General features: G+C 42.2%; 2 protein-coding genes across 2 annotated transcripts in view; both read right to left on the reverse strand.

Moving 5' to 3' along the window:
• LOC309526229 (vomeronasal type-2 receptor 26-like) overlaps window positions 1–24779 on the reverse strand; it is a gene marked incomplete at both ends in the record, with an annotated part of 146985 nt that overhangs the window by 99421 nt on the left and 22785 nt on the right. The gene's annotated exons all lie outside the window — the stretch shown is intronic.
• LOC309527408 (vomeronasal type-2 receptor 26-like) lies at window positions 20897–24432 on the reverse strand (the record flags this gene model as incomplete). The annotated part of the gene is made up of 3 exons (XM_082214257.1): window positions 24246–24432; window positions 22306–22432; window positions 20897–21795 (listed from the first exon to the last, which is right to left on the reverse strand). Exons 1-3 carry the CDS (start codon window positions 24429–24431, stop codon window positions 20897–20899), a joined length of 1212 nt encoding a protein of 403 aa, XP_082070383.1. The 5' UTR covers window position 24432.

Consider the following 24779-nt stretch of genomic DNA (forward strand, 5'->3'; position numbering starts at 1 on the left):
TGAGCCTTCGCTTCCATCGGTGACAACCACCTTGGGGTTTTATTTTCAAGTAGGTCCTTGTATCTTATCCAGACATTAAACAATGCTTTCCTGACAATATGATTTTTAAATGCTTTATGTGCTTTGACCTTATCATATCACAAATATGCATGCCATCCAAATACATTATTAAAACCTTCTAAATCCAAAATGTCTGTGTTTTCAAGAAGTAGCCACTCTTTCAGCCAGCAAAAAGCTGCTGATTCATAATAAAGTTTAAGGTCTGGCAGGGCAAATCCACCTCTTTCCTTTGCATCTGTTAGTATTTTAAATTTTATTCTGGGCTTCTTGCCCTGCCAGACAAATCTAGAAATATCTCTCTGCCACTTCTTGAAGCAATCCATTTTATCCAAAATTTGCAATGTTTGAAACAGAAACAACATTCTAGGAAATACATTCATTTTTATCGCAGCAATACGGCCTAGCAGTGAAAGCTTCAAATTTGACCAGATTTCTAAATCTTTTTTCACTTCAGTCCAGCATTTTTCATAATTGTCTTTAAATAGATCCCCATTTTTAGCTGTCATGTTAATCCCCAGGTATTTCACTTTCTTAACCACTGTTAAACCTGTCTCATTCTGAAACCTCTCTCTCTCAATCGCTGTTAAATTTTTCTCTAAGACCTTTGTTTTTGACTTATTCAATTTAAATCCTGCAACCTGACCAAATTCTTGAATCAGTTCCAAAACTCTTTTGGTACTAGATTCTGGCTCCTGTAACGTCAATACTAAGTCATCTGCAAATGCTCTCAATTTCTACTGTTTAGCTCCGACTTGTATACCTTTAACCAATTGGTCCCTTCTAATCATGTTCAGCAGGACCTCCAGGACCGATATAAAAAGCAATGGGGAGATTGGGCAACCTTGTCGTGTCCCTTTTTCTATCTTAAATTCCTCCGTCACCACGTTATTAACAATTAATTTAGCCTTTTGTTCTGAATAAATTGCACTTATACCGTTTCCAAAGCCTTGGCCTACCCCCATCCCCTGTAGATTCTTCTTCATGAAACTCCAAGAAATGTTGTCCAAAGCTTTCTCCGCGTCCACAAATATCAAAACTGCCTTGGTGTTAATATTCACTTGTAATTTTTCTAAAATATTGATTATGTTTCTCATATTATCAGACAAGTGTCTACCTGGGAGAAAGCCTGCTTGATCTTTATGAATCTCTTCCACTAACACTTTTTTTAGTCTTTTAGCCAAAATGTCTGCAAAGATTTTATAATCCACATTAAGCAGTGATATGGGGCGGTAGTTCTTAAGCTGCCTCTTTTCAGTCTCTGTCTTCGGTACAAGTGTAATATACGCTTCTTTCCACGACTCTGGTGCCCTTTTCCCATCCAATTTTCGTTGCAGACTTCCTTTAAAGGTTGTACTAACCATTCTCTTAATGATCTGTAGTATCTAGAAGTCAGTCCATCCGGTCCTGGAGATTTACCTAATTGCATATTCTGGATGGCACTTTCTACCTCCTGTTCAGTTATTTTATAGTTCAGCATTAATTTATTTTCTTGAGAGATTTTTTGTAATCCATTTATTTTCAGTTACAGATAGGTAGCCGTGTTGGTCTGCCATAGTCAAAATAAAAAAATTCCTTCCAGTAGCACCTTAAAGACCAACTAAGTTAGTTCTTGGTATGAGCTTTCGTGTGCATGCACACTTCTTCAGATACACTGAAACAGAAGTTGCCAGATCCTTCTATATAGTGAGAAGGTGGGGAGGGATATTACTCAGAAAGGTGGTGGGAATGGGAGATTGGCAGATAGCTGAGATGAGCCTGTTGACGACTCTTAACGACTGCAATCGGTCTTACAGGAAAAGGCAGGGGGTGAGAAGGTGAAAAATGGCTTAGTCATGTATAATGAGATAAGAATCCAATGTCTTTGTTCAGACCAGGTCTCTCCATGGTTTTAAGTTTGGTAATGAGTTGCAATTCAGCAGCTTCTCTTTCCAGTCTATTTCTGAAATTCCTTTGTAGTAAAACAGCTACTTTGAGATTTTGTATAGAATGTCCTGGGAGATTGAAGTGTTCTCCTACTGGTTTCTCTGTTTTGTGATTAAATCAAGAATCAAGACATCAAGAATCAAGAATATTCTAGACATTCTATACAAGATCTCAAAGTAGCTGTTTTACTACAAAGGAATTTCAGAAATAGACTGGAAAGAGAAGCTGCTGAATTGTTAATACTTGTGGTATTTTGATCAAATTTTTTTTATGCTTCAGCCACTTGTTTACTTAGTTTTTCTAAAGATTCATTAATTTTGCCTAATGCCTGAGCTAAAACATCTTCGGATGCCATTCCTTTGGGTTTGGGTTGTACAAATGCAGCCCCTGTTGATGAGCCAGAGGGGCCAGATGTTGATGCTCTTCGCTGCAGCCCAGCGCCTGGGCGAAATGATCTACCAGACCTCGTTGTTTTTTCCTGAGGCAAATCTATCTTCTCTTTTCCATTTGCCATAACACTCTAGATAAGGCCCAAGGTCAGTCCCACGACCAGAATTTGTTTTAAAGTGTAAAATTCCCCTGGCCCAGTTGTTATTGTAACAATTTCAAACTTCCACTAGGGGGACACAGTAGCAGTCAGAAGTTGTTGCCTTAAAATAAATAACCTTTTTTTTTTTTAATCCCCCAATTCACAAAATAGACGACAGTTTCAATTCCAGTTATTTTCCAGTTACTTTAAAACCAGGAGAAGCCAGCCAGAAACATTGTATCTCACTTGCAGAGTTAGCTGTCAAAAGGTACTCTATTCACCAACAGCGCATTTCACAGTACGGCATTCTTATTGTCCATTGGCAGCCCGTTCCCAGGTTTTAAGCGGTGGATTTTAGCTTCCTTTTCTCTCTTTTTGCAGGGAAATACAGTTCACACCTTTCCCCCCTCCTCTCCCGCAGCCAAGGGGGGAAGTCGCTTGTTTTGATGTTAGAATAATAGTCCTTTTCAAGCGTCTTTCACGGTTTTAGCTTACAAGTTCAATGCTTTACTCTATTTACAAAGAACGGAAGGCAGACTTCCTTTTTATGCCTCCCCGCTTCGGTATCAAATTACTTCTTTGTTCTCCTTTATTTCCCAAATTAACCTACTCACAGGTAGCTGTTTTGTAGCCAAATTGTCACAGGAAAAAGGTAGCGCTCTTCGGTAACGGCTGTGCGGCTTCGCTCCACGGAAGAAGCAGTTGACTCACAGCACCGCGCCACTTCCCCGCTTCACTCCGGAGCCCGTAATCGGACTCCTTTGCAGATTGGGGGGGACGCAAAAGGTGCCCGCCGAGTCCCACAGTCACAGGCTTCACCCGCCTGTGATTTTTTCAATGGTCCCCGCTTCGCCGTAGCGGAACAGACCCGATTCCCGTAGAGCTGGTCTCAGCCCCACTCACCTCACAGAGTGTTTGTTGTGGGGGAGGAAGGGAAAGGAGAATGTTAACCGCTTTGAGACTCCTTCGGGTAGTGGTAAAGCGGGATTTCAAATCCAAACTCCTCCTCCTCCTCCTCCTCCTCCTCTTCTTCTTCTTCTTCTTCTTCTTCTTCTTCTTCTTCTTAACTGGTTCCTTTATGAATAACTATTAAGATTTTTCTTATTATGTTAAATATCCGCAGTCTCCTGCAGACATTAATCAAAACAAGTACAGGTATGTATTTTAGGGCACTGTTTTTTGATGTATTCTCTGCCTTTTCGCCATGCTTTTTGAAACTCTTGTCTAGTGTGATCTCTAATTGCCTCTGTTAATCTAGCCAGTTCAATATACTCTAACAGTTTGTCTTGACATTCCTTTTTTGTTGGCACAGTCCCCCCACCCACCCCCCAGTTTCTAGCAATTAGGATCCTTGTTGCTCCTGTGACATAGAGGAATATTTTCTGATCTTCTCTTGCTATACCTGTGTCCATTCCCCCAATAGAAAAGCTTATATATTTTTCATTAAGATATACTTAAACATTTTTTTAAGCTCGTCATATACTGTGTTCCAGAAGCTTTTGATTTTTTCACAGGTCCACCAAACATGTATAAGTGTCCCCTCTGTTTTACTACAAGACCTTTGGTGGTCTTGTTCCCCAACAAATGACATTCAGAGACATGCAAGCCTCTGATCCCCCAAAGAAATCCACTCACCATTAATTCATTAAGAATTATGAACTGCTCTTTTCATTGAGGCATGTGGCCCAGGGGGCTTACTCCCAGGTAAGTAAGTCCAGGTTTCCATTCAGTACATTCTTATCTGTGTGTCCCATTGAACTTAATGGGAAATCTGGCTAACAAGGCATAGGGTAGTGCCAGAAAATATATCTTTCTTATGGAATTGGGAGATACCTTCTTGGCTCAGCATCAGATTCTGCATGTTAGTAGAAACATATTCCCAGCACACAGCCTATGCCTGATCTTTAGAAAGACAAATAAAAGAAACTGCAAAAATAAAGTGAAGAAGAAATACAAGAAATGCTGGTGTATATAAAAGGTGGGATAGACTGGTTTCATGTGTATCAATGGAACAAAAACTTTACAAATCTCCATACAACTCAAACAGTAACATCAGCCACCCAGACAAACACTTCATTCAGACTCCAGCAATACACACAGATCCTTCAACCAAGACTGGAGCTTAGTGGAGCTTGATAAGGGCCAAAGTAGCACTCCAACGAGGGGGGGAGTCTTAGGGGGAACCTCTGCAGCACCACCTCCCCTGCCCAAGGGAGCTCTTGAGTTGGAGGTGAGCAGGTCTTACTTGAAATTGGCCACTACAGAGAAAACAGGGTTTGGCCAGTGGTGGTGGTTTGTAGAGGTGCTGTGCTCTCTGAGGTCAATGTTAGGCAGCATAACAAGCAGAGAAGAAAGTTTGAATGGCAACCATTTGACTAAATGAAGTTTGACTGGATCTTTTCACAGTATCTGTAAGTTTAACTGAAGAGGAGTGCCATTTTGGCGCCACAATAGGGGGTGCCTGATGCCATGGATGCCATGCAGCATGGATGGCCCTGGCACTGAAATTTGTGGCTGCTCAGCCCCTTCATGGGGAATTTTGTGTTGGGATACTGCCAGGGAGATGGGGACATCAGGCAGGCCCCCACCTGGCTCCGGACGATCACCGGTCTCCCGTGGAACAGCATCAGTCAGTTGGTGACACGAGTCTCAGGTACGTTCTGAGACCCGTGCACACTCTGTCAGCAGAGTGTATAAATCTTCCACAATGGAAGATGCATACAGAGAGAGCATATTTACAGCTTTATTCAGCATAGTTCAGCAACAAAGGAAAACATGACTGCATCCCTTCGTCTCCAGAATAAACAGTCGTAATACAAAAGCAACATACAACGGAATCTCCCAGCAGACAGTGCTGGGAGTAAACAGGCATGTGATACACACAAGTCATGCCTGTACCCTTTTAAGGTGGAGTGGAACTATATCCTAACATCTTGTAGGTGCATCTATGTGACTGAATATTGCAATGGCAAAACTGTCCCTCAGTTTATCATCTGCTAGCAAATAAGACAAGTCAGAGGAGCATTAGTAGCAATGGTTTAGTTGATCAGGTATTTTCTGTGACTTGTGAGAAAGCAGTACATTATGCACAGGGGACCTGTGGCCACTGCAGAGTCAGAATGTGCCAGAGTGTGTCAGTTTATCCTAGCAGATAAAAAGCCAAGGCAGAGTTAATTCAGAGTACTTGCTTGCACGTGCAGCTCAAGGTCAAAAGCTCAAGGAGCTTGTGAGGTGTGATTCAGAGGCAAATAAATCAATGCAAAGGAGAACATGACTAGCCTTGTGTTGGTAACATTTGCTTAGCTGCAACCTAACCTTCCTGTGTTGGATCTCTGCTGGGAGAGTTTTGCTGGGACAGTTTTGCTGGAAAATCTTGGTTGCACCATTCAATAAACTATCTGTCCGGATTGAGAGGCAGACAAAGGTAGAATCACTTTCAGCTACAATACTGAATGTGAATTTCAACTTTCCTTGGGCTCTAGGGACGCTAAAAGTGTCAGTATCTCAGCTCACAGTCAGAGGTAACTGGCCTCCCCCGCGGCAAACTGGGTGAGATACTTGTTTAACTTCCGTCTGCGTCTCCTGGCAGGCTAGGTCGTAAATCGGCGATTCTCCTCGTCAGACGTGAGAAGAACACACCCTCTGCTTCTCCCTCCCCAGGGAGGGGAAATGAGACAGACAGGAGTCTATTTACATGTCTTTTATTCCTGTCATTCAGCAGTACATAGAAACGTGACTGCACCTTCCAGGCTCCAGCAGAAGAGTGACAACTCCACCCCTGTACTTCCAGCACAGGTCAGATGACACTCTGAGCTAACATCCGGTGCTCAGAACAGAAAATAGACTCCCCCTTTTTCCCAACAGTACAGTTCGAGACAACAACATCCTGTTTTGCATTCCAGCCACTTGCAGCTGGCTTTTGCATTGCTGCTTTTATCCAACAATCTCCCCCAAAAGCATCAGTAGGCAAAACATGATCCAGAAAAGAAAACAAACAGTTGTTATACATATAACAGTCCCCTGTTGTTTCAGTTCCACCCTTGGAACTCCCCACCACTGGTTCCACCAGTGTACCTCTCTGGTTGTCTGGCTTCCAAGGAATGAGTGCTTCTGCATTACCTTGGCTAGCTACTCTCTGTTGTGTCTTTGTCTCTGACTTAGACACTGCTTTAACCTGCTTTGAGTTGTTAACAATAGCAACACATGCAACAGCTAAGTTAGCAAACTCTTTTGAGTACCTCTTTGGTGGTACACCCTTTGTGACTCTCTCAGACCTGCGTATGAGGTGCTGATCCTCTGTGCTCACTGGTTCATCCTCTGGACTTTGTTGAGAACCAGTAGCAATGGCAAACAGTGGTTCTTCCTTCACCTGTGAAGGTCTATCCATTGTGTGAGATTTTCTCTCAATGACTGTTACAACTGAACTCTCTGAGCTATCACTGTCATCATCAGTACCACTGTAATCTGTGTAATCAGAAAAATCATCATCTGAATTGTCACCTGTGGGAAATGTGTGTACAACTACCCGCTCTTGTTCTGGAGCACTCTCTAGAAACTTTGTGAGAATCACCTGACCAGATTCAGACAAAATTACTCTGTAGAGACCCTTTTCATATCCCACAAAAATTCCTCTGGCATTCTTTACTCCACCTGGAGCTTCTGTTCTCACATGAGACCCGAAAACCTTGAAATAGGCAACAGAAGGTTTTCTATGGAACAGCTTCTTGAAAGGAGAACATCCCAACTCTGTTGAGACCTTTCTCACTCACACGTGAAGATAGGACGCTAGCGACTCGGCCCAATATTCATGTGGCAAATGTGAACTCAGCAATTGCACATTCATCCCCTTTTGCAATTCTTTGTTCACCCTCACACAGACCCCCCTGTTCCATGCTTCGGTTGAAACAGCAACTTTGTGGTCTATCCCTTTTCCATCCAGGAACTTCTGAAACTTCTGTAACAGAAATACTTGTTTGTCATCTGTGAAGAGACAATCAATGTTAGCTTCATGCATATTCTTAACCTTGTCACAAAACTCCTGAAACCTCTCTAAGGTCTCTTGTGGTTTTTCCATCATAAAAACCCAAGAATAATTAGTGAAACAATCCACACACACAAGGTGAATTTTTGCATCGCCTCTAGATGGTTCTAGAGGACCAATCACATCAGCATACACCCGCTGAAAAGCTCTGTCGACCTTCTTGGTCACCTTCCTGGTGCTCACACTGGTCACACCTGCAAGAGAGATTTTGTTAGAATCAGAAGAATTACATTTCATGTAATCACTTTGATCAAAAGCCAACAAATACAGTCCATCTTTCTCTCTGGCAGTAAGAAACAGTTCTCCATCTTTGTAGATCTTGCAGCTTTTAGCATCATAGGACAGTTTCAGCCCTTTCTTTGCAATCTGCGACACACTCAGCAGATTAAATCTCAGTTCTGGAACCAGGTAAACATTGTTTATAGTCAAGTTCAGACTCTCAAGATACACAGTTCCAATTCCGGTCGCTTCCAACTCTTGACCGTTGGCCTGTTTCACAGCGAAGCTTTGCTTCTTCAACGTCGAAAACAGTTCTCTGTGCGGGCACATGTGTTTTGTACAACCCGTGTCGATTATGAACGCGTTCCCAACATCTGGCGTGGTTCCTTTCGCCATCATAGCCTTTGCAGGTTTCACCTGGCACTTGGTACGGCTTTTGCCTGACGCCTCAGGCTTCGTAGAGCTGCTCTTGGCTCCTTCTGACTGGCGTGGCTTCCTACAGTTTCGCTGTAGATGCCCAGTCTGTCCACAATTGTAACATCGGACAGCGCTCAATGCTACACCATGCTCTCCAGTAGCACCAGCAGCGGGGAGATTTGAACTCTGTTCTTCCCTCCCCCTGTCCTTCACTTCCAGTGCAGCAAGTCTGTCGTGTTCATTAAGGACCACCGCACACACTCTCTCCGCGGTCAGGTCTGCCGCAGGTAGGGAACCAAGCTGACTGGCAACAACCTTGTAAGTCTGATTCAGGCTGTTTATCATCATGAAGCAAAACACTTCCTCCTGAAGACGGAAATTGCGTTCCACCATCTGTTGACGCAGAAACTTCATTTCTGTCAGGTGCGCTTGGACATCTCCATCAGGCGCTAGTCTCAGATTAGTCAACTTCACAAAATACAGCAACGCTGAAGAACCAGCATCTCTCTGATGTGTTGTACGTAGCGTGTCCCAAACCTCTTTCGCATGTTCTAAATTCTGAATATGCACCAATTGGGAATCTGAGACACACAGAATTATAGCAGTCCTGGCCCTCACGTTCTGTGATTCCCAACCTCCAGTTGGTGCTGCAGGGATGGGGTTCTCAATTACCTCAAAAAGCCTCTGATTCTGCAGCAGGGCCTTCATCTTTACAGACCAAGATGAATAATTGTCATTAGTTAAGGGAGGTGGGTAAGGCAGGCCTCCCCCCTTCTTGGCATCCATCTTGAAGCCAAGCCTCTCTCTCACTTTCCAGCCTTGCTAAAACTCCAATAGCCTTTGCTGGATTTGTTTACTGCCTTTCCAGGAAGACTGCAAGCTGTTTCTCAGACCTTGCACAGCATCGAAGCATAGTCAAAACAAACTTTCGCTTCCCAGGCCCTCTCTCAGAGCCATCTGCGCAGTCAGTAAATTTCCACGTCTCTGACGGGCGTCGCTTAGCAACTGTGCATACAGGAAAGCTTATCTCAACCACAAGAATTCGTGGAATGCAGGCTGAGCCTCTGAGCTGCAGGCCTCTCCTTCCGGAGCTGTTGTTTTTTTCAAACACAGCTCCCGTGAACCAGAGAATAAATCAATCTGCGTTCACGCTTTTAGCCTGAAATGCAGCATACCTTGAGCTCCGTTGCTTGGAAAACACTTTCCTCTGGGTCCAGCCGTCTGATCAGCTTCTGGCTGCTCTCAGACGTTTGTCTCCTCCCTTGGAGCAGATGAGGACAATTCACCAGCCTCTCATGCAGATGTTTGATGAATTGCAACCATCCGAATGCTGCCATATGTCAGTATCTCAGCTCACAGTCAGAGGTAACTGGCCTCCTCCGCGGCAAACTGAGTGAGATACTTGTTTACCTTCCGTCTGCGTCTCCTGGCAGGCTAGGTCGTAAATCAGCGATTCTCCTCGTCAGACGTGAGAAGAACACACCCTCTGCTTCTCCCTCCCCAGGGAGGGGAAATGAGACAGACAGGAGTCTATTTACATGTCTTTTATTCCTGTCATTCAGCAGTACATAGAAACGTGACTGCACCTTCCAGGCTCCAGCAGAAGAGTGACAACTCCACCCCTGTACTTCCAGCACAGGTCAGATGACACTCTGAGCTAACATCCGGTGCTCAGAACAGAAAATAGACTCCCCCTTTTTCCCAACAGTACAGTTCGAGACAACAACATCCTGTTTTGCATTCCAGCCACTTGCAGCTGGCTTTTGCATTGCTGCTTTTATCCAACAAAAAGAACTGTGTTGTACATAGTTGTTCTACTATGTCCCAGTGCAGTATAGTATTACTGACCTTTGTTAACTGTCTGACATACAGTGATACTCCAAAGCAATGTCCCTCCCCCAGGGACCCCCATGTTTCATGGGCCCATAGATGGCAGGAAGGACATGAAACCTGCTTCTTAGGATCAGGTGCAGTAGGACAGAACCATAGAAATTTTACATGACACCACCCAAAATATTTGGGTTCATTAGGCCCTTGAATCAATTTGTTGTTGTTGTTTAGTTGTTTAGTAATGTCCGACTCTTCCTGACCCCATGGACCAGAGCATGCCAGGCACTCCTGCCTTCCACTGCCTCCCGCAGTTTGGTCAAACTCATGCTGGTAGCTTCCAGAACACTGTCCAACCATCTCGTCCTCTGTCATCCACTTCTCCTTGTGCCCTCCATCTTTCCCAACATCAGGGTCTTTTCCAGGGAGTCTTCTCTGGGGTGGCCAAAGTATTGGAGCCTCAGCTTCAGGATCTGTCCTTCCAGTGAGCATTCAGGGCTGATTTCCTTCAGAATGGGTAGGTTTGATCTTCTTGCAGTCCATGGGACTCTCAAGAGTCTCCTCCAGCAACATAATTCAAAATTATCCATGCTTTGGCAATCAGCCTTCTTTATGGTCCATCTCTCACTTCCATAATAAGGGAGTTCAAAACCAACATTGAAGTTCAGAGGGAAATCAAAGAGACCAAAAGAGGGAAATCTAGGACCTAGAGTAGTGAGTCTTATAGGGCTGGGCAAGACCCCTGTGCATGTCCCCTAAATTTGGTATGAAACTTCCTCCCCACTTCCCTGCTTTTCCACTGTTGCGGGCAGTATGCTTCTGAATTCCCTTTGTTGTAAACTGTAGGAAGGGACAGCACTGTTGTGCTCAGGACCTGTCTGTGGACATCCCAGATGTGTCTGCTTGGCCAACGTGGGAACAGGATGCTGGACTAGATGAATCTCTGGCCAGTCCCAGAAGACTCTTCTTTGGCAAACAGGAGCTTCAAGCAGCATTGCCAATCTTTGCTGCTCACATTGACAGCAGAACCTCTGGGCACTCCTGGCACCAACAAGAACTTGGGTGAGCTTTAGGACTGGTTTCTTGACCAAGGTATACATGGTAGAAAGCCTTGGTAGGTCTTCTCAGAAGACATACTGAGTAAGATTCACCTTCATTACTTCCTTGAGCACCCCTTGAAAAGAAATGTCAAGTGAAGGGTTGTTGGAGCGACACAGATTGACCATAACAGCCATACAGATCAAAAGGGGAGGGAGATCTGATGGGTCTAATCTGGCCTATAGAGCAGAATTTCCTCCCCACTGTCTGAAAACCGAATGTTGACCATGACTCTTGTGAATGTGCTTTTCCACAAAGTTTAGATATGTTCAGCTGCCACTTCCCTTTGCCATCTCAGAGTTTAGAGTGACATCTGAGGGCTGTTGCAAAACATGTTTTTCTCCAGCCCTGCACCTGAGCATGGAGCTATGTAAAGATTGCAGGATGTTGCAGAGCCAATGCCTATGTCTCTTATGGCTATCAAAATCACCCCAAAATTATAAATACATTTTCATCATTCCTGACAACATTTTGGAGGCCCCAAGTTGCACAGTGGTTAGATTGGTCTTAACTAGAGCCAGGGCCTTTTCAGTACTGGCCCCGACTTGGTGGAACGCTCTCTCACAAGAGACCAGGGCCCTGCGGGGCTTGACATCTTTCTGCAGGGCCTGCAGGATGGAGCGGTTCCACCTTGCCTTTGGTTTGGACTCAGTCTGACCCTTATGTTTCCCTCATGGTTTTGATCTATGGGCTACTTTTAAAATGAGGCTGCATTTTAAATTGCATTTTAACCTCTATTTTAAATTGCGCCCCCCCCCCCATTTTGTTTTTATTTTACTGGTATTAGCCACCCTGAGTCTGGCTCTGGCCCGGGAGGGCGGGGTATAAATAAAACTTTATTTATTTATTTATTTATTTATTTATTTATTTATTTATTTATTTTTATTATTTACTTGAGTGGAAGAGAAAATTACATTGAAAAAGCTGCAGTCACATGACAAGTATGTAGTTTTCATAACTGTTGTGCTGGACATCAAAACTGAAAAGAATCCATAGGTGAAATCTACACAAATAAAAAATGCTGTGAAAATGCCTTTTTAAAATAAAAAAAAACCTTTTTACAAATAAATTGAATTTAGTATAGATCACTGTTGCTTTCTCTTTTTTTATAAATTTTTTATTGGTTTTACAACATTTTTTTTAAAACAATACAAACAAATAAAAAGACAAACAAACATGTATAATTTCATAACCTTTTTTTCATATCCCTTACTTCTCGGACTCCCTCATACCTCCCCTTCGTGCATCCCAATGTCCAAAATTATTTCAACAACTTCTAACTAGTTTTATCAAATATACATCTTACTAGTCTTTTCTCCTACTTAATCTTATGTCGCTGTAATCTCTTTTTCTTTCTCAAAACCTTGACATTTTAGCATTCATCCATTTTGTAATAGTTCTTAAGATAGATTTTAAATTTCTTCCAATCTTCTTCCGCCGTCTCTTTCCCCTGGTCACGGATTCTGCCAGTCATCTCAGCCAGTGTCATATAGTCCATCACTTTCATCTGCCATTCTTCCAGCATGGGTAGGTCTTGTGTCTTCCAATACTTTGTGATGAGTATTCTTGCTGCTGTCGTAGCATACATAAAAAAAGTTCTGTCTTTTTTTAACACCAATTGGCCGACAATGCCCAGGAGAAAGGCCTCTGGTTTCTTAGGGAAGGTACATTTAAGTACCTTTTTCATTTCATTATATATCATCTCCCAAAAGGCCTTAATCCTCGGGCACGTCCACCAAAGGTGATAAAAGGTACCTTCAGTTTCTTTACATTTCCAACACTTATTATCAGGCAAATGGTAAATTTTTGCTAGCTTGACTGGGGTCGTGTACCACCTATAGATCATTTTCATAATATTTTCCTTTAGAGCATTACATGCCGTAAATTTTATCCCGGTGTTCCACAACCATTCCCAGACAGCAAACATAATATTATGACCAATGTCCTGAGCCCACTTAATCATAGCTGATTTAACTGTTTCATCTTGTGTATTCCATTTCAGCAGCAAGTTATACATTCTTGACAAGTTCTTAGTATTGGGTTCTAACAGTTCAGTTTCTAATTTTGATTTCTCCACCTGGAAGCCAATTTTCCTGTCTTGTTTATATACCTCCATTATTTGGTAATAATGGAGCCAGTCTCGTACTTTGGGTTTCAATTTCTCATGACTCTGTAATTTCAATTTATCTCCATCTTGTTCCAAAATTTCCCAATACTTCGGCCATTCGGCCTCCATATTGAGTTTTTTCAGCGCTTTAGCCTCCAAAGGTGACAACCATCTAGGGGTTTTGTTTTCCAACAGATCTTTATATCTTATCCAAACATTATATAAAGCTTTTCTGACAATATGATTTTTAAAGGCCCTATGCACCTTGATTTTATCATACCATAAATATGCATGCCAACCAAATGCATTATTAAAACCTTCCAAGTCCAAGATATCTGTATTCTCGAGGAGCATCCACTCTTTCAGCAAGCAGAACACTGCTGCTTCATAGTACAGTTTTAAGTCCAGCAGGGCAAATCCCCCTCTTTCTTTTGCATCCGTTAAAATTTTAAATTTTATTCTGGGTTTTTTGCCCTGCCAGACAAATTTCGAAATATCCTTCTGCCACCTCTTGAAACAATCCATCTTGTCAAGGATTTGCAATGTTTGGAACAAAAATAACATTCTAGGCAATACATTCATCTTAATAACTGCAATTCGGCCTAACATTGACAATTTCAAATTTGACCATATTTCTAGATATTTTTTAATTTCTGACCAACATTTTTCATAGTTGTCTTTATACAAGTTCAAATTCTTAGATGTCAAATGAACCCCTAGGTATTTCACCTTTTTAACCACTGTCAAACCTGTTTCATTCTGGAACTTCTCCCTCTCCATAACTGTTAAATTTTTTTCCAAAACTTTAGTCTTTTGTTTGTTCAGTTTAAATCCGGCTACCTGACCAAATTCTTGAATTAACTCCAACACTCTTTTTGTACTAGTGTCTGGCTCTTGTAGAGTAAGTACTAAATCATCTGCAAAGGCCCTTAACTTATAATGTTTAGCTCCGACCTGTACACCTTTAACCTGCTGGTCATCTCTAATCATATTTAGCAACACCTCCAGAACAGAGATAAAAAGTAATGGGGAAATTGGGCACCCCTGTCGTGTCCCTTTTTCTATCTTAAAATCTTCAGTTATCACATTATTTACAATCAACTTAGCTTTTTGTTCAGAGTATATCGCACCCATACCATTCTCAAAACCTTGACCTACCCCCATCCCATGAAGATTCTTTTTCATAAAGCTCCAAGAAGGCTTTCTCCGCATCCACAAAAATCAAAAGTGCTTTAGTGTTTATGTTCACCTCCAGTAATTCCAAAATGTCTATTATGTTCCTCACATTATCTGATAAATGCCTTTTTGGGAGAAAGCCTGCTTGGTCCCTATGAATCTTTTCCATCAAAACTCTTTTAAATCTTTTTGCCAAAATGCCTGCAAAATTTTTGTAATCCACATTAAGTAATGATATTGGGCGGTAGTTCTTAACCTGAGTCTTTTCAGTCTCTGTCTTTGGTATGAGTGTAATATACGCCTCTTTCCACGATTCTGGTGCCCTTTTCCCCTCTAAGATCTCATTGCAGACTTCCTTTAACGGTCGTATCAACCACTCCTTCAAAGCTTTATAGTATCTGGAAGTCAGTCCATCTGGTCCTGGAGATTTGCCCAGTTGCATACTCTGAATGGCACCCTCTATCTCTTGTTCTGTTATTCTCTGGTTTAGCTCCACCTTGCTTTGATGGGAGATTTTTTGTAATCCATATTTTTTAAGGAATTCATCAATATCTTCTTCCTTCAGCGGTCCTTGTGAGTATAATTTTTTAAAATAACTCAAAAAACAGTTTCTAATCTCATTAGGTTTAGATATTTTCTTTCCATCCACTTCCAGGTTTGTAACTGTATTTAATTTCTGTCTTTTCTTCAGTTGCCAAGCCAGAAGCTTACCACATTTATCTGCAGATTCAAATGTCTTTTGTCTCATTTGCTTTATCTTCCATTCAATCTCTTGATTCATCAATTCCATATATTGTGTCTGATATAACTTAATCTCTCTCAAAATCTCCTGGGACTTTGGTTTTGATCTTAATCTCTTCTCCCCTTCTTTTATCTTTTCCAGGATATTTTCCTTCTTCTCATTTTGCTTTCTCTTTTTTACTGAGTTTTGTTGAATTAGAAATCCTCGCATCACAGCTTTACTTGCGTCCCAGATCACTCTTTTTTCTACATCAGTTTTTAAATTTATTTCAAAATAGTCCTTTAAAGTTTTTTGTGCCTTTCTGTGGATCTCCTCATCTCGAAACAGGGTGTCATTCATCCTCCATCTAAATTGACCAGTTATTGTAAGTTTCATCTCCATCTTCACGGCGTTATGGTCAGAGCAAGTCTTTGGGCAGATTTCCACTTTCTTGATCTTTGGAGCCAGCCCACTAGTAATCCAAATTTGGTCGATTCTGGTCCAAGTCATCATTGCTTGAGAGAAGAAAGTTCCCTCTCTCTCTCGAGGGTTCCTTGTTCTCCAAATATTTATTAAGTCCATATTTTCAGTCATTTCAAAAAAGGTCTTTGGAAGTCTACCTTCCTTAGAAATTGTCTGTCTTTGTGCCTTGTCCATATTTGTAGAAACCACCCCATTCATGTCTCCCATGATTACTACATTGTAATCCAAATAGTCCATCAGAGTTTCATGCAGCTTCTTAAAAAATTCCGCTTTCCCTTCATTTGGTGCGTAAATTCCAACTATTAACAATTTTTCTCCTTGTATTTGTATTTCAATTGCCAAGTATCTTCCTTGTTCATCTTTAAACATCATTTTTGGGGTCAATTTCTCCTTTGCATAAATCACCACTCCTCTTTTCTTAACTTTATCCGATGAGATAAATTCTTGCCCTAATCTTTTGTTTATAAGTAATTTCCTGTGTACCCTGGTCACATGAGTTTCTTGTAAACAAATCAAATCCAATTGTTCTCTTTTCAAAATATGAAAAACTTGGCGTCTTTTCGTGGGAATGTTCAGCCCATTACAATTCCAACTAAGGAATTGCAGGGCCATCTTGTTATTTGTCAGTTACGCCTCCAACCGCTCCAAGTTGCTGCTCTTCCTCTGACGGTAGTTTAAGTCCAAACGATAAATTCAGGATATCTACTACTCCTTTTACCTCTGAAGTTGTGTCTGTCGTACCCTTCTGTAAATCCTCGTGGTTTCTCTCCAAAAACTTCTCTTTGTCTTGAATTGTTTTTATTTTCACCTTCTTTCCCTTGTAGTTAAAGGACAGTCCTTGTGGAAACTCCCACCTGAAAGGTATGTTGTTCCTTTTCAGCAGGTAGACCAGATCTTTATAGAAGGCTCTCACCTCCAGAATGTATTTAGGGATGTCCTTAAAGATTTGTATATGAGAATTTTCTATTTCCAAGGCCTTTTGGTAATGTAGGTTTAGTATTTTGTCTCTTTCTTCCTTGGATCTTAGAGTGATCAGACAATCCCTCGGGGTCTGAATGCTGTAGTTATCTTGAAATCTTCCTCCTCCAATTCTTCCTGCCAAAAGTCAGAAAACTCTTGTGTAAGGAACTCCACAAGACTGTCCCCTTCACTTTCCGGAACTAATCTTAATTTCAAATTTCTCTCCTTCCTCTGTAATTCCAACAAAGACAAGGCCGCATCATGTTCATACACTTTTTTGGAGATTGGTTCTAATTTTCCCTGTGTCTCTTCAGCAATGTTTCTGGCGTCCTCTGCAATCTTGCGTGTTGCAGAATTTTCTTCAATCAGCTTATTTATAGATTCTGTGTTAGATGTCACACTTTTCGTGTTCAAGTCCAGCCTTGCTGTTAATTCTGTTATTTTTTGTGAATTTTCTGTACTCTGCTTTGTTAAAGCTTCTAAAGATTGATTTATCTTGAGTAACGCCTGTGTCATTGAATCCATGGAGGCGGCTGTCACTTTTTCTTGCCCAGCTGCTCCTGCCGGTGTTAAACTTGATATTGAGCCCCTTTTCTTTTGCTGTTGTTTTGCTTTAGCTCTGGTTGTTATCTCATCTGCTGGGCCACTCATGTCCCAAGGACGTTCTCACAGAAGCAGTTTCCTAATGGAAAATTCCACTGTCTTGTTCTGTTGCTTTGCAACTGTTACTACTCAACCCTCTAGAGGGAGCAATCCAAAATGTCCAAGTGAAGGAAACAGAAAAACAAGAAACAAAGGAACCAGGCAACTTCAATATAAATGCTGCAACACTTTTTCTGTATAGTTTCTCTATCAGCACTGTCCTGTTAATTTGTTGCAGCAAAGTCCCAAAACTTTGTATCAGTAGAACCTCAACTATATAACTTTATAACAAGTAACAAGTCTCCAAAAGCAGTTCACTGTCCTGGTACCTTATATTGGCAGTCCGACTCAGGGGGTTAAGGCAGCGGAAAATTTTTCTCTTTCAATAGATCATGCAGGTTGATAAAGTTACGTTTTTCTCCCCTCTGCCCCTGCTTGCTAGAAGGGAGGCTCGTGTCTAATGCCAGGCTTAAACAGTCATAAAAGTTGTTCTCATGCAGATGCAGCTTTGTATTTCGTTGCTTTATCAATCATGCAGTCTGGGAAAGGCAGACTTCCTTAATTTTAACCTTTCCCGTTTCCGGCCGAATTTTAAGTTTAAATTTTTAAGTCCCAAATAATCGTCCTGTCCTACTCATGGGTTTTTCGATGTGATTTCAATTTATAGGAAGGAATCAGCACTCTCCGTTCACGGCGACGCGGCTTCGCTCCGCGGGCTGGGTTGCGACTCTCAGCACCGCACTAACTCCCGATGCTGTTCCGGAGCCTTTAAAAAGGCTCTTTCGCAGTAAGGGGGGACGCTTCTGGTGCCCACCGAGTCTCCTTGTTCACAGGCTTCTGCGCCTGTGATTTTAGGGGTCCCCCGCTTGCCGTAGCGGGTCAGACCCGAACTCGCGGAGCAGTCCTCCTCCGGAGCTCGGAGGGAGGACCGCCATTAAACGCTGGCGCCGACCGGAAGTCGATCACTGTTGCTTTCTAGTGTCACATTTGTATATTGCACTTTACAACACATTTATAACATTTTATTTGCAGCTATTTAGCTGAGTCCTTAGGGAATCACATGACTTATTTAATTTTTGTTGCTAGGCGCTCCTTTGTATTCAGATCAGGCCTCAGTACAAGGCTGTAGCACTCAGGTAGGAAGATACAACCAAAAAGCCCAGCACTGGATGCTAAAATAGAGAAGATCTGCACGGCTACCATGTATTTCCCCTTGGTGCTCAGGTAGGTGGGCACAAAGGACACCCAAACACTGCAGAAGACCAGCATGCTGAAGGTGATCGGCTTGGCCTCATTGAAGGCCCCAGGCAGCTGCCTGGCTAAAAAAGCTGGGAAACTCTATTAAACATTACTCCTGTTCGTTGCAGATGAAGGGCATTGCGCCAAGTCTTTAGAAAATCAGCATCGAAACAAGGCCCAGTATAAATATATACCCAAGGTAATCAGCTTCCTCACTTATGGAGAGTATTTAGGGATCCTCCTGATGTCCTTTGCGCTCTTGTTGTCCTTAACCACAGAGATTGTGTTAGGAATCTTCTTCTAATACCTTGACATTCCCATAGTCAAAGCCAACAAAAAGAACCTCTCCTCTATTCTGAGGATTTCCTGCTTGGCAGGGGGTTGGACTCGATGGCCCTTCTGGTCTCTTCCAACTCTATGGTTCTATGATTATCTCCCTCCTGCTGTCTTTTTTGATGCTTGGATTTGTTAGGCTACTTTATTGCCTATACTGATGGCTGTGCCATTTTTTAAAATATATTTTTTCTTTTTCATTGTGAAAAATTATTAGGAGTGCTAAAATAAATTCAGTAAAGGCACAGACCGTAACCTCTCCTTGATCCCATGTTATCACCCCGAATTTGGTGGGAGGGTGCTAATTGAGACCCTCTGAGTTTTAGTACTATGGGTGTTAATATTTTGGGTGCCTTGGATAAAAGGCAGTATTGAAAAATAATAAACAGAGAAACCATGTGCTGGAGAACAGAGGTTCATTCCCACACGGGTAATGAAAGTTAATAACTTATTATAAGCTATTAACAAGAAGTTATTATTATTGTGGTATTATATTTGAAGTTATATACTGTCCTACACGCCCAGGTGTCAGGGCGGTCCTCAGAATAAAATCAGATATAAAACCTCAAAATACATAATCAAAATAGAACAAAAGGGGAAAGTTGTTTGCGCCGGTTTGCAAACTCCCTTTCCAGAGTGCAAATATGGAGCGTGACTTTCTACATATTTCCACACTGTTCCTAAAGAATTCATGAGCAGTCCTATTGATATGACTGATGTCTTTACAATGAGAAAAGGCCACACATTTTTCAGTCATCTAACTACCTGACTTTTTGAAGACAGGAACGTTTTTAATGTTTGATGTTTTACAATTTATTAAGTGCTTTAAGCTACCCAGAGTAGCAGGGGAAACCCAGCCAGATGGGTGGGGTATAAATAATAAAATTATTATTATTATTATTATTATTATTATTATTATTATTATTATTATTATTATTATTACTACTACTACTACTACTACTACTAATACATGGGAGCATCTTATACTTGAGAAAATTGTTGGGATACTGCCAGGGAGACAAAAGCCATCATGGCCCCACGCCGATGCCGGACGATCCATCGACCTCCCGTAGAAACGCAGTATCAATCAGTTAGCGACAAAAGCCTCGGAAATAGCTTTCCACATTCCAAGAACTGATGCACGCTCTATCAGCAGAGTTCGCACAGTGAAAGATGCACTCAGGAGAGCATTATTTACAACTTTATTCAGCGTTGGTCAGAACAAAGAAAAAACATGACTCCTGCTTCGATGTCACAGGAACAGAAAGAAAACGAAAGCATATACAAAACATAAACTTCCTGTGAACAGGAAACACACAGGCTGTGACACAACAACCTACTCCCTTTTTAAAGGTGGAATGGAAATATCCTAACAAAAATATGGTACATTTAAAGGAAATAAAGCAACATAAACCAATGAGATCTAAATTGCAAAAATTTATTCATGATAGTCACACTGCTTTAATAATGGATTCATGTTTCAAAGGTGAAAGTCCCTTCAGGTTTAGCTCAAGTGTTACTTTTCATCAGAAAATCCTCATGGAAGAAAAACCTGATAAATGCTTGAACTCTGAAAAGAGCGTTTGGTGGAACCCACACTTTGCATCCCACCAATGAATGTTTAATGGGAAAGAAACAGCAAAATACCACACCATGTTAGAAGTATTTATATTACTTCAAGCCTTGCTGCCCTTTTAATAACCCAGAAAGGATAAAATAGTGTCTCTCTTATATATTGCAATAAAGCTCAGATGTTTCTCCTCCTTAGGTGGCCACATTGCATCTTGATTCATTCAAGAATCTAAGCCCTCAAAACTCACCAGGGAAGCATCTTCAGGCAGCTCAAGCAACAGCAACGGATCATGACTAACTTTTAGCTAGTAAACAAGCTTTAAAATATATATATAGTGAACCTAGTCCTGGTAAAAAAGAAAAGGATAAAGGCTATGTAAAAGTAAGTAAGTACCTATTGTAGAATAATGACAGGGACCCTGAAGCCCACTACATGTCCCAAGGTCCTCTATCACACCTGAATTAAGTTCACACCAACTGTTTCTGATTGAGAGTCTGTTGTAATCAGAACCCATCCCTTTATATAGCCTGGAGAATCAAATGCCAACTTTAGGTTTTTGTTGTCAAGTGCTCCTTTGTGTTCAGATCAGGTCTCAGTATAATGATATAGCACTTTGGGATGAAGATGCAGCCCAGGAGACCAGCACTGGAGGCCAACATAGAGAAGACCTGCACGGCTACCATGTATTTCCCCTTGGTGCTCAGGTAGGTGGGCACAAAGGACACCCAAACACTGCAGAAGACCAGCATGCTGAAGGTGATCAGCTTGGCTTCATTGAAGGCCCCAGGTAGCTTCCTGGCTAGGAAAGCCACCAAAAAGCAGATAGCAGCCAGGAAGCCCATGTAACCCAGGGCACCATAAAACATGGCCACAGACCCTTCATTGCATTGCAGGATAATCTCTGCAGGCTGGGAGTGCATATCAGACTCTGGGAATGGGGGAGAGGTACTCAGCCAGGTGGTGCAGATGAGAACTTGGACACTGGAACAGAAAATGACAACAGCGTTGGCCAGACTTTTCCCCAGCCATCTCCTCACTCTGTTCCCTGGCTTGGTGGCCATGAAGGCCAGCACCACAGTGATGGTTTTAGCCAGCAAAGAAGAGACGGCAACAGAGAAGATGATGCTGAAGACCATTTGTCGGAGAAGGCAGGTCTCCTTCCTTGGCCAGCCAATGAATAGGAAGGAGGACGAAAAAGAGAGGAGGAGGGATACAAGGAGGATGTAGGAGAGGTCCCGGTTATTGGCTTTGACTATGGACGTTTCTTTGTACTTAATGAAGATTCCTAAAACAATGCTTGTCATTAATAGCAGCAAGATAGTAATGGAAACTAGAACACTCCCCAAAGTTTCTTCATAGGTCAGGAAGGCGATACTTTTGGGAACACATTGAACTTGACCCTTGTTTGGATGCTGATCTTCTGGACATTTGGTGCAATGTTTGGCATCTAAGGAGGGAAAAGGAGTGCTTTAGCATCATATAAATCCGTAACAATCTATGTTCTATTACATTTTAGAGGGAAACGTGTCCATATAAGGGAGGGTCGGGGGGGGAAATGTCTAAAAAAGGAGTGGACAAAATTGGTTATTTCATTTGCTTATTTATGTTTATACTGTTGCCTTCCTCCATGACAATAGAGGTGGTTTTGAAAAGTTTCTCAATTTTATCACCAAAACAAACTTGGGATATAGCTAAAGCTGAGAGGTAGTGACCTCCTCAGAGGTGCTTCTTTTACAGCTTTTGCTGAATTTATACTGTCCTGTCCCGTGTGAAATTGTTTTACCTTATATAAATAATATATCTGATTACTGAGGATGCCCTCACAATGATCATTGATTTGTAGTCCACCAACTGCTTCATTTAGAAAAATAGAGAAGCCAAAAAAGGAGACACATTCCCTAAGTGAATGTTTACACAATTCATATTCTCAAAAGGGCTCCCGTTTATATTCACCCACCTTCCTGAGCAGAAATGGTCCCTTCTGCACATGGGGCACAAGCATAGCAGCAAATGGGCTTTCCTTCTTGAACCACTTTGGCATATCCAGGTTGACAGCTTTTGGTACACCTGGAGCTAGGTACAGTCTAAACATAGAGAACATGCATCAAACAGAAAGTGTCAGGACTATCTGTGTCTATGTCATTCATTTATGGAGTTTAGAATGGACCTAACAGGGTCCCTATTCCCAGTGACCCCAGGCACTTTTCCAGGGAAGTATTTTGATGCAGGACAACATGGCAGTGTGTTTCATTATTTCCCCGGACAATTATATCTGACTATTCTAAGCAAGTTGGGACACTGGTGGTGTGTGGATTAAGCCACAGAACCTAGGACTTGCCGATCAGAAGGTTGACAGTTCGAATCCCCACAACAGGGTGAGCTCCCATTGCTCAGTCCCTGCTCCTGCCAACCGAGCAGTTCGAAAGCACGTCAAAGTGCAAATAGATAAATAGGTACCGCTCCAGCGTGAAGGTAAAGGGCATTTCCGTGCGCTGCTCTGATTCGCCAGAAGTGGCTTAGTCATGCTGGCCACATGACCCGGAAGCTGTACGCTGGCTCCCTGGGCCAATAATGCGAGATGAGCGCTGCAACTCCAGAGTCAGTCATGACTGGACCTAATGATCAGGGGGTCCTTTACCTTTACTCTAAGCAAAAGTATATATTAAAAAAGCAATTTTAAAACCCTAGAATGACAGTGATAACAAAACAGCAGCAATAAAACATACATGAAGGTAAAGGCACAGGAACCCTAGATGGTTAAATCCAGTGAAACTTGACTGTGGAATGCAGTGCTCATCCCCACTTTCAGGCCAAGGGAGCCGGTGTTCATCCTCAGACAGCTTTCCGGGTCATGTGTCCAGCATGACCAAACCCCTTCTGGTGCAATGGGACACTGTGATGAGTGCCAGAGTGCACAGAAACTCTCTTTACCTTCCTGCTGTAGCAGTACTGATTTATCTTCTCACACTTCTGAAGAAGTGTGCATGCACACGAAAGCTCATACCAAGAACTAACTTAGTTGGTCTTTAAGGTGCTACTGGAAGGAATTTTTTTATTTTGACTATGGCAGACCAACACGGCTACCTATCTGTAACTTCTCACACTGGTATGCTTTTGAACTGCTAGGTTGGCAGCAGCTGGGACACAGCAACGGGAGCAGTAGTTAAACATACCACCACCTGAAGACTCCAGTTTCAAAAAGTGCCTCCTGAATTATGGTTACATTATTATTCTTTTTCCAAAGTGTTTTGAGTCTTGGCAAAGAATGGGGAGATGAGCCTCTTGCGACAGCTACTTCCACTTAGACCTTCTGTCTCGCATCCCTCTATTAATGCCGTTGCTGCTGGTAATAATGCTAATTGCTTAAGGTGGAATCCTTGGTGTCAAGAGTGTGGCATTCAGTTTCCAATCAACCCCTCCCCGCACGGTAGTATGCTGGCACCATGTTGTTAACACAGGCCAGGAGATGACATCAAAATTCCAGGTAGCAAGAGCTCTCCTTTCCACTCGTTGCTTCCTGAAATCTGGACATGAATCTCATTCACCCCCTGGGCTGACTTTGGAAATCCTGCACTCCACTGATTAGGGCTTATCCACACTTCCTTTTGGGCCATCTTTCTAGTCACAGGTCCATGCATTAAAGCTCCATGTCAAAACAGTCCCTCCCTCCCTCCCTCCCTCCCTCCCTTCCTTCCTTCCTTCCTTCCTTCCAAAAACAAAACCCTGCTCTGACCACAGATCAGGACCTGTAAGTCGCGTTGTGGCACAAATGGAAGTGTCAATGAGCCCTTATTCGCAGGAGGTGTGTAAAGGGCGGTAGTCAAAGTGCCCTTGGAATTATTCACTTAGTGACTAGAGCTTTACAGATGTCATGTGGAATAAAGTAGATTGCCATACCTTCTCAGACCACTTGGGCCACACAATGGCTTGTGAGTTGATTGTGAACTTCATGTCAGTGGATCCGTCTCTCCCTATACTCCCAACCGGCACTCTTTCACGAGACTTATTGGGAAACATCACCCAGTTCTCAATGTCATAGTAAGCTGGTATCTGCCCATTCTCATCCAATCTGAGGCTGCCCATGGAAGTATTCAAAAACTGGAGTCCTCTTAAGAAAGGGTGAAGCTGGAACAGCAGGAAAAAACACCAGCATTTATGAAAATGAAAAGTTGAATATAAGCCCTCTACACTTTGAGCTCTAATCTCCTAGGAATTGGGGTCTGTGCACATTTCATCCAAAGTCATGAATCTTTTCAGCTATTCCATTTCCTTATTAGAACATTTGTAGGCAGCTCATTGTATAAAATAACAAGGTTTCCAGAGAATAAGATAAATACAAAAGACAATAAAATACTTCTTAAAAAATAAAAAAGCACAAATACAAAACTTTTTAAACATAGATGGTCCTACAAATCAGTGCACAGCATAGAT

The sequence above is a fragment of the Podarcis vaucheri genome (genome assembly GCF_965113315.1).
Source record: "Podarcis vaucheri genome assembly, chromosome: 2".
Lineage (NCBI taxonomy): Eukaryota > Metazoa > Chordata > Lepidosauria > Squamata > Lacertidae > Podarcis > Podarcis vaucheri.